Source organism: Populus alba, chromosome 19 (genome assembly GCF_005239225.2).
Source record: "Populus alba chromosome 19, ASM523922v2, whole genome shotgun sequence".
Taxonomy (NCBI): domain Eukaryota; kingdom Viridiplantae; phylum Streptophyta; class Magnoliopsida; order Malpighiales; family Salicaceae; genus Populus; species Populus alba.
Window position 1 is genome coordinate 8,139,080 of NC_133302.1, and position 13,368 is coordinate 8,152,447.

Consider the following 13,368-nt stretch of genomic DNA (forward strand, 5'->3'; position numbering starts at 1 on the left):
CCTAACTTGCTGAGTAATGCACACAAAAGCATAATCAGGAGCAAGTTGCTAAATCTTTCAACTTTATTACAACTGTTCTAGAAAATCAAGAAACATGGAAATATAAAAATTCTTCCGACAAGGGGTGAAGGTCTGACACGTCAAACAAAACGATGAAGAACAATCACAACAGATGCAAGGCATTAAGAACCATCCATCCAAATGGAGCATCAAATCACAAAAAGAGATGGGGCGTCGCGAGTTCCAATATGCATTCCTCAATTTAGCAATGGTCCCTGCTGGTGCTACTTGTGTTGTTTTTTCCTCTTTACTGAAGACTTCTTCTTGGAAGGCTTCCGCTTGGTCTGCAGATTCAGTTCCGGTGCGCTATCTGATTGTTCAGTTCGTGGTTCTTCTGGTAAACTGCAGTGCAGAAACTTCTTGCTGTTAGGGTTGCAGAACAGCTTCAGCATCTTCCTCCCCCTCATCCATTTAAGCATTATCTTCATGTGTGTTTTGCTATTTAATCCACTAATATTTGCTTCCTGTTATACAACAGCAAGTGAAATGTGAAGCCCACAAATGGAACAAAAATATGTAATTACGATCGAATTAACCCTTTAGTGACTTTTCCTGAATGTAACTAGCGATGTGCTATTACAAAAACACACTAATAGATTTGGGTACGGGTAAATTTCAATGCATACATAGAATCTTTTCCAAGTTGAACAAGAACAAAAAGATGCTTGCTTTTGTTTGCAGCAATCGCCAGGAAGCTTATCTGAATATTTTAGTTCAATAAAACAGGTGAAGCAATGCGACTACCCACAATCCATATTATAAGGTTGGTTAGGTCAACTAAATTCGCAGGCAAAGTGAAAACATATCATGGCATCAACATCCAGAGAGCACACTTTGGTTGATAATTATTTATTTATTTTTGTGCAAAAAGAACATAATGTCATCAGCAGCCAGATAAGTTCATCATTTGGTTAAACCTAAATTTGCAACCACGGCACGGATAAGACATTGAAAAGCCAGGTGGTGTATGTCAAAGCAGTAACATTTAAGATCTCTGTCTAGATAAGTTGGAGAACATGTGTACTCTTCTTCAATTGTGATTGCAGTAGGAAGTGTGCAGTTTCAGATAAAAGTAGGAGCGAAAAGGCCATTCACTGCCACGTTTTTTTCTCACTAAAAATCCAAAATTGATGCTGAAATGTTCATCGCGATTCATAATTGGAAATGTGATTGAAGAATATAGGCAATGATATTTCAAAAAGGATGTTCAATTCTATGTCAACAAGCCGATGTTCTCAGCTCTATGAAACATCACATGAACGAACAAAAACATCTGTTGTAACTAGATAGATCACAAATCCATTAAACATAAACTCACTAGATAAATTCTACAATTGCATATGCATAAGAACCAAAACATCCTATAAGACATTCAAGTAATCAAACTCATTGCAGAAACCTAAAACTCAAACCCATCAAGCCTCCTTAACCCATATCTACCCAAGAAGAACACAAAAGCAATACTCTTGAATTATAACACAATAATTACAATCACATTCCCTGAAATCCAACAAAGCACCCAGTTTTTGCAAGAATCTGAAATCATTACCAACCAAGCTTGCATCTTTTGAACCATTTCACAACCACGAAAACCCATCAAGAATATCAACGAACCAATCAAGAGAACACTAAGAATCATTCAAAACAAGAACAGACACGCACATTTATAACAAATCCTAACACTGATACATTAAAAGAGAGAGAAAGAAGTGACCTTGGCTTGATTCCAGGTATTGGAAACAGTGAGAGGACCATGTTCTTTGATGACTTGATAAAGAGACTGGGCAATAGAAGCAGCTTCAGAAAATGGAACCTTAGGGTTTATCCTCTTCACATCCACTGCTCTTGCTCTTGAGAAATGCCTCACTATTTGATTTTTTACTATTGACCCAATATTACTACCACCACACCACCACCACCTAGACCTCCACGAAACCACATCTTATTGAACCCCCAACTTGGCCTGAATGATTTTGATTTCTCCTCTTTTTTGGCAGTGCTTAAGGTATTTGTAGCAGGGTTTTACACTAGACTAGCAATTATGATCACGTGAGACTCGCGTGGAGGAATTGCTATGTTTTACAGTTTGGATAATCTTCATTCCAGTCCCTAAACTCGTGAATAAATATACAATTTGTCCTATCCTTGCAAATGTTAGTGAAATGTAACGGACAAGTCCATCCCTTTGAGTGCATATTCTCTCCTCGATTTGTCCGTGATGCTCTGTTTTGATCTAGATGTTTTTGAAGTACTTTTTTTGTTTTAAGATATGTAAAATAATATATATTTTTATTTTTAAGATTTATTTTTAACATAAATATATTTAAAAATTTTAAAAATATATATTTTTCCAAATTACAGTGTTGTCAAACAGGCTCTGTATAAAAGAAAATAATGTTTATGTTGAATACATCTTAAAACCCTTCACTGTTGTCGTTGTCTAGGTGCAAAGAAGCTTTTTCCCTCTTGGCTTGCTGCTGCCAAACCTCCAAAACCTGGAAGAGATTGGAGACAGGAATTGGTGGGAAATGGAGGAGATAATAGCAACAGAAGGGGAGGTATGGTTGGTGAATAAAGCAGCAGTATCTGTCAATCAAGCCATTACAGCCCAAAACATTACCGTAAAGCATTGTCTGAACCTGAGGAAGATTCCACTCTCTCTACCGTTGCTTGACAATGTCCAACCATCTCCTCCCCCTCCGCTTCGAATAATGGAGTAATGCTAAGGATGTCCTTCGATCCTTCATAAGGGTTTTGGAATAACCTTCTCAACATTTTCATGAGTTTAGTGGTAAGCATTCATCCTCAGTCATCTGATCACCTTCTTCTTCTTCTTCTTCTTCTTCTCATCTCTTTGCTTCTTAGCTCTTTTTTATGCCCCTGATGGACTCACCCCATGTTTCTGCTTATTCCATTTCAATTTTGTTGTGATTGGTTAGTTTGTGTTCCATTGTTATGATAGGATATGCTTCCAAGCAAAGGCTCAGTCTTCTTTTTTATCCATATATGCTTTCCGCTTGTGTGATGTTTTATGAAACAATGTAACCTTGCATTTAATGTTATATATCTATTTGCATGCACTGGCATCCCTGATAGATATGGCTTATGAAACTCAATTTTATGTTATTCTTAAAATAAAAATTGAAATAACAAGAAACAAAATTAATATTAAAAAAACAGAGCCTCTTTTTATTTGTATTGCTCAAAAAGGCACAAAAGAATTTAAATTGGCCTTCCAAGTTTTGTTTTTTGCATGTTTGGTCTTTGTTCTTTAAGGTATTTACAATTCGATCCTAAACATCGTTTCATTCCTTGAATGTGAAATGGAATGTTTTAGGATTGAAGACCTTTGAAGACGGTTTATGACTTGTTTGTATTTTGAATCTCTTCTATTTTTTTAATAAAGCACTAGAGGGCAAGAAGCGCCCTTTTGTTCATGATAGCGTGTCCCGCTGACTTACAATTCATGAAGTGTATGTTCTAGTAGAAGTGAGTTTTGACTCTAAAAAGAGGTCGCTTGAAGATCTCCAAAGCTTCTCTGCAAGTCTGATATTGTGTGAAAGTGCGGAAGAGTTCAGAGTCCTGCCCTTTCCACCAAAAAAGTACACTCCAGATATTTCCTGAGATGAACAAAACGACAAGTTTGCTGAAAAAAAAATGATAGATGACGGATAAAATTAGATCTCTCTCTATAACAATGAACAGTGAGAAAAGGGCAAGGAAACAGAATTTCCTGTTTGAAATGCCTTCAAGATGGTGTTTCTATCGCAAATGTGCAAGAGGAATCATTACCAAACTCTTATAGTTCTCAACTAAAAAGGAGGTAAGAAATATTTTTGTCGCAAAATCAACTAAAAAACCACATAAAATCCTCACAAATGTTCTGTTCATGATAAGCATTTTTAAGAAAAAGAAGAGAAGTAGCAGAATCCTCACTCTACATCAGAGTAACCAACCACTATGCTACCAGCTTCTTTAAACCACAAAAATCCAAAGACCGAACCTTCTCAGACAATGATTTCTAATTTTCATCAAGGAAATACCATGCATTTTACCCGAGGTTCAAAATCACCACAAGGACAGAAAAAGGGTTGATTAAATTATTAAACGTGAGAGCAACCGCAAGAACTTACTGGTGGAGCAAGAGCAGCATCAATAACAGAGCTAGCCCCCTCTTCAGGTGACTGCAAAAGGCCCAGAAGGTTAAGCGCTATAAATGCCATACGGGAAACACAAGAAGGGAGTTCTCGCATGATATTGGTTTCCACTACTCCAGGATCGGCTGCACTTCAATATTAAACAGAACCAAAAGAAATAATTTCAGTTTGAAGTAATCATGAACATAATTCTTTATTTTGACAAAGAACATGATATTTTCATTTCAGAGAAAAGGGAATCTAAATATTAAAGCAGAAGACTAGACATTCCTTAAGACAAATGAGATGCTTGTGCATGAGAACAAATGATTTGTATGCATAGGATTAAATATGTGGATACATAGCCACTAGCAAACAGATGAAGAAAGGATAGTAGGAATACATGAGTACATTCAAACAGTGATAATAATAGAATTAATATCTAATTTCCACTCTAAAGTTCGAATGCAGTAATTAAATAACCAAGAAACAAACATGCCAAAGCAAAAAATACATACATGACAGAGACTTTGCAAGATTCATCTGTCGAATGAAGTTGCCGGTGAAGCTCATATGAGAACATCAGGAGACATACTAACGCCACAAATGACATTGGACTATTAGAAACAAGATAAAACACAATCCATTTGTGTATAGTGTGATTGTTATGGCTTACACTTGGAGAACTCGTAGATATGAGAAAATGGATACTGTTTTGATCTCGAGAGGCACTTCCCAACAACAGTTTCTTTGTCAATCTGTACATTAAATACTAAAGAAAAGAGCAAATGTAATTACATTTTTTTATCAAACATCTGTGTAAACTTCATTGCAATGCAAAATATTTTGCTTTGCACTCCTCACTGGAAATGCTGCTAATAAAAAAATTAAAAAAAGGATTTTATCTCTCAAAAAAGGAACAAAATGAAAAGAAATTTAAGAACAAGGCCCATCCAAACAGAATGAGGCCGTGTGCAAGTAACAAAGTAAGCAATGTCATTACAAAATTCATTCTTCATTGAAAACATGACAGATAATCGCTGATGTAGACAACTAGCTACCATTGATAATCTATGAAAGAAATGCCTAAAAACCAATCATCTAATCCTCAAAAATATGCTTTGTATAGAGTGACTATAAAAGTCCTTACGATTTCGATGTGTAAAGGAGGTGACATTTACTATCCGTGAGCCAACAGGACTGTTTTTGAGAAGCGGTAGGAGAAGTTTGGTCAAAGAGAAGGCACCAATGTAATTTGTACCCATCATCCTGGCAAAAACAGGTTAGCTTATCACCAAGAAATTCTCAATCTAACCAGGAAAGAAACAGGAACTGAAAACACAGCAGTTTTATTTCTATTACTGATCATAGCCTTCTTCTGTGAGACGATGTGAAGCTGCCAGTATCCCAGCATTGTTTATCAAGAGTTGGACAGAAACATGCATATCTGAATCTAATAGCCACTTCTCAAGTGAGTCTTTAAACTTCAAGATTGACTGGAAAGATGATAGGTCAACCTCAAAAGCTTGTACATGGGCATCCTTATTCTTTTTGTGTATCCATTCTATCATCTGTCACACAAGCAATGCAATAAGTACAAGAAAACTTAAAGAAAAAATCAATGTGGAGCATGGACATAAATAATAGACCAGTCACTAACGGCATGGATTACATACCTTAGATAGCATTTGGGATGACCTTCCAACTGCATATACAATATGAGTTTCAGCAACAAGTTTTTGAACAGATAGAAGAATCTTTGTTGTTCAAAGATGGTGTGAAAAAATGGTTCTAGCATGATTAGAAGAGAGACCATTAACCAGATGTCAATTTATTGCAGCATCTAGAATACTAACATATCAATACAAGACACTAGCTACTCTACTTCATTAATCACACAATTCAAATCCATCCATACAGAAAGACCACAACTTTTTCGATTAGACAATATCAGCAAGCTAGCTACTTAACAAATGACAATTATGCAACTCGAATCCTTCCCTAATTATTTCTCCTAACAGTCACTAAAATTCATTCATCTTCACAATTCATGACATTGTTATCCTACACAAATGAAACAAAATGAACATGAACTAAAATCAGCAGAGTACCAAGAACAACATAAAACCCCTCCTTTGAAAGATCATAAGCTGCCGCCGCACCAATACCAGACGTAGCCTGTAGCAGCAGCAACACACAAACAAGAAAAATGATTAAAACCCAAAATAATACAGATTTGTACTAAAAAACCACTAAAATCCATAGCTTACACCAGTAATCACGCAAATGGGTTTCTTAGTCCCAATTCTTTGCGGCGGGCAACGAGGATAAGCATTAGGCTTTTTAGTAAAAACCCTTTGCCAGAACAACTGGAAGTAAGACATGACAAGAGAGAGTGTCCAAAACATTCCCATCCTCCAAAATTCTACTGTCAAGATGAAACTCAAAGCCTTCTTCACTTCCCTCATTCTTCTTCTTCCTCTTACCTATGAACGCAAAGCTTGCTTCTATATGCCTGACCACTGCTGACATGAACTCATGGAGTTCTTGATTTCATTAAAGGAGGCCTAGCCCATGGTATAATTTTCAACAGCCTAAACAGAGGTTGTGTCATATGAGCTGCCCAATGGAGAGAGAAGTTAGCAACCAAAAAAACAACTTGTATTTAAAAAAATATACAAAAAATTGGATTAAGATATTTTTGTATATAAAATATTGAGTTGAGATGTAGAAATTGGGACTGTCTTGGAATTTTTTTAAAAAAAATATATTTAAAAATATATTAAAATAATATAATTATTTTTTAAAATTTATTTTTGACATGAATAAATTAAAACAATTTAAAAATATTAGAAAATTAATTAAAATAAAAAAATAAAAATTTTCAAAAACATAATTAAACCATAAATTTGTAATTAAATCATTCATATTTTTTATTTGATTTATCTATGAAGATAGATTATATCTCGTAAATTTGAAGTAAATATATATAGATATTTATGATTGTATTTATTTCAAATACATGTACCATATTGTTATTTCATTTCATTCTAAAATATACATTTAGCATTTTTTTCCTGAACAATTTTAATAAAAAAAAAAATACAGCATGCCCTCTTTAACTATTGGATTAATCCTTTAGAGTTAAAAATATATTTTTACAAAAATATGATATATTTCAACACCTACACATATCTGGAAGGATCTCAGCGTGTATATATTGGAGTTGAGATTTAAAATTATCTTAAATAAGAATAAATACTAACAAATAGATATATCATCTCTCCAAAAGCAGCAAACCTTGAATTTGAAACCTTAAATTCATAATTCTTCTTGGGTGTGTTTGTTTGTTTTGTATATGCTTTTATATTTATGGTGTAAAAAACATAATAAGATACTTGATAACTATAAAAAATATGTTTTATATCGTGAGACCACTAAAAAATTAAATTTAAAATGTAATTTTTGTGAAATAATTTTTACATGTTTTTTAAACTGAGTTTCATAAAACACTTGTTTGTTTTTGCATTTCAAAAATGTTTTTTAAAAAAAATTAAAAAAATTTTATTTTTTATTTGCTTCAAATTAAAAACATTTTGGTATTTTTAAATCATTTTGATATGTTGATATCAAAAATAATTTTTTAAAATAATAATATATTATTTTAATACATTTTTAAGTAAAAAAACACTTTGAAAAACAACCACAATCACACAACTACCAACATGTTATACATGTTTTTTACCATAAATTTTATCAAACACATATTTAAATCCAACTAACCTCATTTAACCATACTTTTAAAAAAAAAAAAAATCAAATCACACTCATAAAAACCATCTCAAAAACAAACTAAATAGCATATATGGTGTCTTTGCTCTTTCTTTCTATATATAAATACCTCTTATTGCCACATGAACCAGCCAGTCACCCTTGGAAAAATTCTGGCAAAAGTCATAGATCAACGAGAGTTAATTGGGTATTGAAAAACATTTTAGATAGAATAATTTGTATTGTTTACTAAATAGCATAATGGTATCTCTCTCTCTCTCTCTCTCTCTCTCTCTCTCTCTCTCTCTCTCTCTCTCTCTCTCTCTATATATATATATATATATATATATATATATATATATATATATATATTATAAAAAAAAACCTAATTATCTAGAGGTATTTTAGTCTTTTTATATGATTCATTAATGAGTAAAGGATTGATAAAAGTGTATATATATTTTTTATTTTTTTAAATACAATAAAAATAACTTAATTACTTTTCAAGTTAAAATTTTTGAAACATACAAATAAAAATATTTTTATTTTTTTTATTTTTTAAAACACAATAAAATAATAATTTTATCTCTAAAATACAAAAAACAAAATTAGAACATGCATATAAAAGGCCCTTAGGGTCTTTTTATAATGATTTTTTTTGTTATTAATGATTTTATAAAAGGTAATTTAAATTTTTTTATATGGATTAAATATTATTTAAATTAAAAAATATTGCACTCGTGCATTTTAAACAGCATATGCAATATCTACCGATACTTAAAAATATCCTTGGAAGCAATTTGATCTTATTTGATAGTAGTGTTTTAAATTTAATTTTTATTTTATTAATTTTGTATATAAATTTTATTAGTTTTAATTTTATTATTTAATGCTAATTTATTATATATTATTTTTACAATTTAATTGATTTTAATTTTTTAAATTTTTATTAAATTATTTTTTTTTAATTTTACTCTTCAATCAAAATTTATTTATATTTTTTATTTTAATTAAAATTTTGATTATAGCTGAGACTTGATTACTAGAATTACATATTTATCCTTCTAACTCAGGTTTAGGCATACCGACTGTTGTCGTACAATTTTCTTTTGCAACTTGAAAAAAATTATCTCTTGTGTTTTGAAGTTGAAAAAAGAAGAAGAAAATGGAAAGCATCAGTAGATATTCTCCAAAGTAAAGCAAGGCGTCAAGCAAGCAAATCCTCCACTTGCTTCACTGTCAGTCCAGTGGCACAATGCCCACCTGTTCCCTCTCTTCTCTCTTTTTGCTTTTGCTTTTAGCATTATTTCTCTGCACTTTTTCCCTTGGGATTGAAGAAAGAAAAGGAAGGAAAGTGACCCCTCTCCGTTTCACTCCCATCTCATCAGTCCAAAAACTACAACTTTTTCTTAATTTCTTTCACTTCTAATATAAAAGCAGTAGCCACATTCTCTAGAGAACGCACACGCTGTGAGTATACAACAGAAGAAACTTGGTTTCTTTTTTCTTTTTTTTTCTTACTCGAGTTTCTTTCTTCTTTGCTCCCAGTTTTGGTTTTCTATATTATCAGAATCTCAAGGTACGTTTTTTGTTTAAAGAAAGTTTGTTTCTTGAATTGTTTATAGCGTTCCTTTGCTTTATTCAAGAATTGGGTTTGCTTTAGCTTTTATTCTTTCTTGGCTAGTATTAGTGCCTTTTTGTTGTTGGGTTTTACTTGGATCATATTTTTCTTCATTTAGATCTTTTGTACCCGTAGGTTTTGGTGTTTTGTGTGCTGATTTTGTTGTATCATTGTTTTATCTGTGCCTTGTAGTCTTCACAGTCAATGATCGGAGCATTTTGTGCTTAAATTTGTCAAGAAACTTGTTTAAATCAAGATTAATCCTGGATTTATTGGAATCAGGATCATTAGATGTATGCTTAGTTGTTTTATGTTCAAGACATGCACTTTGGTCTGTACAAATTGTACTAAAACTCTTAACTGCGTCTTAGGACCATTGGCCTTTGTTTTGGTGTTGCGATGATCAGGGAATCACATTGTTTGTTGCTTTCAGTTGAAGTATTTAACATTTTGTTCAAAGTTTGTTTCTTGGTGATGTGGACAAGTCTGCTCTTATTGTTAAAGTACAGTAATCAAGATTACTCATGGGTTTATCTCAATTAAGATTTTATTTTTTTTAATGCTATAGCGCTTCATGTTCAAAACTCTGCTGTAGAAATTGCACAAAAACTCTATTGGGAAATATCAATTTGTTGTGCTTATTTTATTGGGGTCTTCAATTTGGATTTCCTGTTTTTGCATATTGATCTAAGACAAATGTTTACCTTGATTCTAGATGTTAGATTTTCTGAACGTGAATGTTTGCACACATGATTTGTGTTGTGCTCGAGAAAAATCGGTGACTGTAATGACTGGTGTGATCTTTATTATGCTCATTAAGCTGATCGTGGATTTGCATTAACCTTTGGGGGGTGGTGTAGGGATCATTGGCCTTTGTTTTGGCATGGCCATGAATAGAGAATTAAATTGTTGTATTGCTGGTTTACCCGTTGTCTTAATCAAGTTTGTTTTCAATGAAAGTACTTAGCCCTTCATTTAAGTTTTTTCTCCATGATGTAAACAGTTATTTTCTTATTGTTGAAGTACAATAATCTTGTCTTTCCAAAGACCAGTCTTTTCTGTTGAAGGATGAATTTATGTTTATTTTTCCAAATATTATTGTACCTTGCTATGATTCTTCGCCTTGACTAGATGACACTACTTGAATTGCAGGATCACTATAAACCATGGCTGAAGGTGAGGAAATTCAACCTCTTGTCTGTGATAATGGCACTGGAATGGTTAAGGTGAATGGGGTTGTCTTTTAATATTTTGTTTTCCTTTTGGGCTGCAATGTTGTGAGAGCCTTTCAAAGTTCACATGAACATCCTTATAACTTTGAATTGTTTTCTTCTTCAACAGGCAGGTTTCGCTGGAGATGATGCTCCAAGGGCAGTCTTCCCCAGTATTGTTGGTCGGCCTAGGCATACAGGTGTCATGGTTGGGATGGGGCAGAAAGATGCCTATGTTGGGGATGAGGCCCAATCAAAAAGAGGTATTCTCACATTAAAGTACCCTATCGAACATGGGATTGTTAGCAACTGGGATGATATGGAAAAGATTTGGCATCACACTTTCTACAATGAGCTTCGTGTGGCTCCAGAAGAACATCCTGTTCTCCTTACTGAAGCTCCTCTGAACCCTAAGGCCAACAGGGAAAAAATGACACAGATTATGTTTGAAACATTTAATGTCCCTGCCATGTATGTTGCCATCCAGGCTGTGCTCTCCCTCTATGCTAGTGGACGTACTACAGGTGTGTATGGGATACATATATATGTGAGAACTCTTCTCTGTTTTCAATTGCAAGGAAAAAATTAATGCTGTTCAAAGTTGCCTGTAACTTTCTTTTTGTGGCGTGCTTTTCAGGTATTGTGCTGGATTCTGGTGATGGAGTTAGTCACACAGTTCCCATCTATGAGGGCTATGCACTTCCCCATGCAATCCTTAGGCTTGATCTTGCTGGAAGGGATTTAACAGATGCCTTGATGAAGATCCTTACAGAGAGAGGTTACACATTCACCACAACTGCTGAACGGGAAATTGTAAGAGACATTAAAGAGAAGCTTGCATATGTGGCTCTTGATTATGAGCAGGAGCTTGAAACAGCTAAAAGTAGCTCTTCAATTGAGAAGAGCTATGAGCTACCTGATGGCCAGGTTATTACCATTGGTGCAGAGTGTTTCCGTTGCCCTGAGGTCCTATTTCAGCCATCACTCATTGGAATGGAAGCACCTGGAATTCATGAAACCACTTATAATTCGATCATGAAGTGTGATGTTGATATCAGGAAAGACTTGTATGGTAACATAGTGCTCAGTGGTGGATCTACCATGTTTCCAGGAATAGCTGATCGAATGAGCAAGGAGATCACAGCTCTTGCTCCTAGTAGCATGAAAATCAAGGTGGTTGCTCCTCCTGAGAGAAAGTACAGTGTTTGGATCGGAGGGTCTATATTGGCTTCCCTCAGCACTTTCCAACAGGTATGTATCGCACATCTCCATCTTCTCCTTTTTATCGTTGTATTTGATGTTGCAAATGGTAAAGTTATTCTTGACCCAAAAGCTCGAAAGAGTTTAAGGTCACCAGAATCACATGCTTGCAAAAAAGAGGCTAAAGGGTGAAGTAATGGAACAGAACAGAACAAACGTTAACTTCCATTAGTTGAGAAACACGTACAAGCATGCACGAGAATAACACACACAAGACAATTGGCAATGGTAATTGGTACAAAATAAAACAACCAAATTAGAAAACCAAGTCATAACATATACTGGATTAATTATTTTACACTGATCTGTAGTTTCTACTTCCTTTCTGTCTATATTTATTTGGCTTTCAGCATTTTTATCCAGGCAATTGATTTTAGATTTTAATTTTTTATTTGCTTGGTTTCTGTTCCATGCAGATGTGGATATCAAAGGCCGAGTATGATGAATCAGGACCCTCCATTGTTCACAGGAAGTGCTTCTAGATTTGCAAATCCATTTTGCCTGCCCCTTTTCCCATCCCTCCTTTATCAATATGGTTTTGGATTGTGAGGCCGTGTAATGTGGCTTGTTTTGGCTTGATTGTGATCATCTTTGATTTTGTTCTTCCCCTCATAGTTACTATATGAAACACGTACTTGTTGGTATGTGTAATCATATATAGATTGTCTTTTATCTTCTCCAAGTTATCGCCTCATGAAGAGCATTAATGTATTTGATCACTACAATCTTTCACCCTTTTCCTTTGTTTTCCCTGTCTTTTCATGTCAAGTTTACTTATGTATACGGAAAGAAATGAAATAAAATGCGTGAATGTTCTTAGAGTCCGCCCTCATTTTTTAGATTTTATTAGCATCGCCCTGGCTCAATGTGAATCTGTGATTAGCCCGCCTCACCCGATACGAGTAAATAATATTGCAGGGGCTGTCTTTCATTACAGAATTTAACCTTCATTGATGAATAATGAAAGCCCAGAAGCCTGCTACGCTCAGTTAGCATGCTCCTCTTTTTCATCAATGAATAATATTCAGCATGCTCCTCTTATTCTTTGAAGATTGTGGTAATAGAGGAGGAACCAAATTCTGGTCATCGTCGTTGTACAGAAAACTCTCTTGCTAGTAAGGTTGTTTTCTCCGATTTCTAAAGTTGATTGAACCTTTGATTCTTACAAGTTACAACAACTTGACACAAACACACGGTATGAGGCCCTCGGGTTGGTTTGAGTGGGGTGGCCTGTCTATATCTGACCAACTCCGGTTTCGGCTTTGTTAAAGAAATAGCTGGAATGAAGGGGAGGGGAAGATAGTGGGCA

General features: G+C 34.2%; 3 protein-coding genes across 5 annotated transcripts; 1 reads left to right on the top strand and 2 right to left on the bottom strand.

Annotated features, from left to right (window-relative positions):
- Nucleotides 1-31: 31 nt before the first annotated feature.
- On the bottom strand, nt 32-2,958 carry LOC118046769 (uncharacterized). The gene is made up of 4 exons (XM_073406571.1): nt 2,954-2,958; nt 2,681-2,824; nt 1,775-2,003; nt 32-524 (listed from the first exon to the last, which is right to left on the bottom strand). The coding sequence occupies exons 1-4, from the start codon at nt 2,956-2,958 to the stop codon at nt 285-287; spliced, it is 618 nt and encodes a 205-aa protein (XP_073262672.1). The 3' UTR covers nt 32-284.
- A 270-nt stretch (nt 2,959-3,228) lies between these two features.
- Nucleotides 3,229-6,798, bottom strand: LOC118046736 (uncharacterized). The gene is made up of 9 exons (XM_035055742.2): nt 6,467-6,798; nt 6,308-6,374; nt 5,873-5,901; nt 5,559-5,767; nt 5,347-5,465; nt 4,873-4,968; nt 4,715-4,790; nt 4,194-4,347; nt 3,229-3,680 (listed from the first exon to the last, which is right to left on the bottom strand). Exons 1-9 carry the CDS (start codon nt 6,662-6,664, stop codon nt 3,525-3,527), a joined length of 1,104 nt encoding a protein of 367 aa, XP_034911633.1. The 5' UTR covers nt 6,665-6,798; the 3' UTR covers nt 3,229-3,524.
- A 2,285-nt stretch (nt 6,799-9,083) lies between these two features.
- LOC118046737 (actin-7) lies at nt 9,084-12,880 on the top strand. Of its 3 annotated transcripts, none has more exons than XM_035055743.2 (5): nt 9,084-9,437; nt 9,516-9,546; nt 10,741-10,814; nt 10,930-11,323; nt 11,437-12,445. In XM_035055743.2, the coding sequence occupies exons 3-5, from the start codon at nt 10,755-10,757 to the stop codon at nt 12,189-12,191; spliced, it is 1,209 nt and encodes a 402-aa protein (XP_034911634.1). In that variant the 5' UTR covers nt 9,084-9,437; nt 9,516-9,546; nt 10,741-10,754; the 3' UTR covers nt 12,192-12,445. The 3 variants fall into 3 exon arrangements, with proteins under 3 accessions (XP_034911634.1, XP_034911635.1, XP_073262562.1); XM_035055744.2 differs by adding an exon at nt 12,476-12,880 and having other exon boundaries at nt 9,090-9,546; nt 11,437-12,050; XM_073406461.1 differs by lacking the exons at nt 9,084-9,437; nt 9,516-9,546 and having other exon boundaries at nt 9,569-10,814.
- The last annotated feature ends 488 nt before the right edge of the window (nt 12,881-13,368 follow it).

Bases quoted from the DNA above. Each gene is read 5' to 3' on its own strand.
- LOC118046769 (XM_073406571.1), bottom strand. The intron at 2,004-2,680 runs GTAATGTTTTGG...GGGGGTTCAATA, and splicing joins GGTTCAGACAATGCTTTACG to AGATGTGGTTTCGTGGAGGT. The intron at 525-1,774 runs GTCACTTCTTTC...GTTGTATAACAG, and splicing joins ATACCTGGAATCAAGCCAAG to GAAGCAAATATTAGTGGATT.
- LOC118046736 (XM_035055742.2), bottom strand. From the start codon at position 6,664: ATGAGGGAAGTGAAGAAGGCTTTGAGTTTCATCTTGACAGTAGAATTT. The intron at 4,969-5,346 runs GTAAGGACTTTT...TCTTTTCTTTAG, and splicing joins CTCCTTTACACATCGAAATC to TATTTAATGTACAGATTGAC. The intron at 3,681-4,193 runs GTAAGTTCTTGC...TGTTCATCTCAG, and splicing joins ATGCTGCTCTTGCTCCACCA to GAAATATCTGGAGTGTACTT.
- LOC118046737 (XM_035055743.2), top strand. From the start codon at position 10,755: ATGGCTGAAGGTGAGGAAATTCAACCTCTTGTCTGTGATAATGGCACT. The intron at 10,815-10,929 runs GTGAATGGGGTT...CTTCTTCAACAG, and splicing joins ATGGCACTGGAATGGTTAAG to GCAGGTTTCGCTGGAGATGA. The intron at 11,324-11,436 runs GTGTGTATGGGA...CGTGCTTTTCAG, and splicing joins TGCTAGTGGACGTACTACAG to GTATTGTGCTGGATTCTGGT.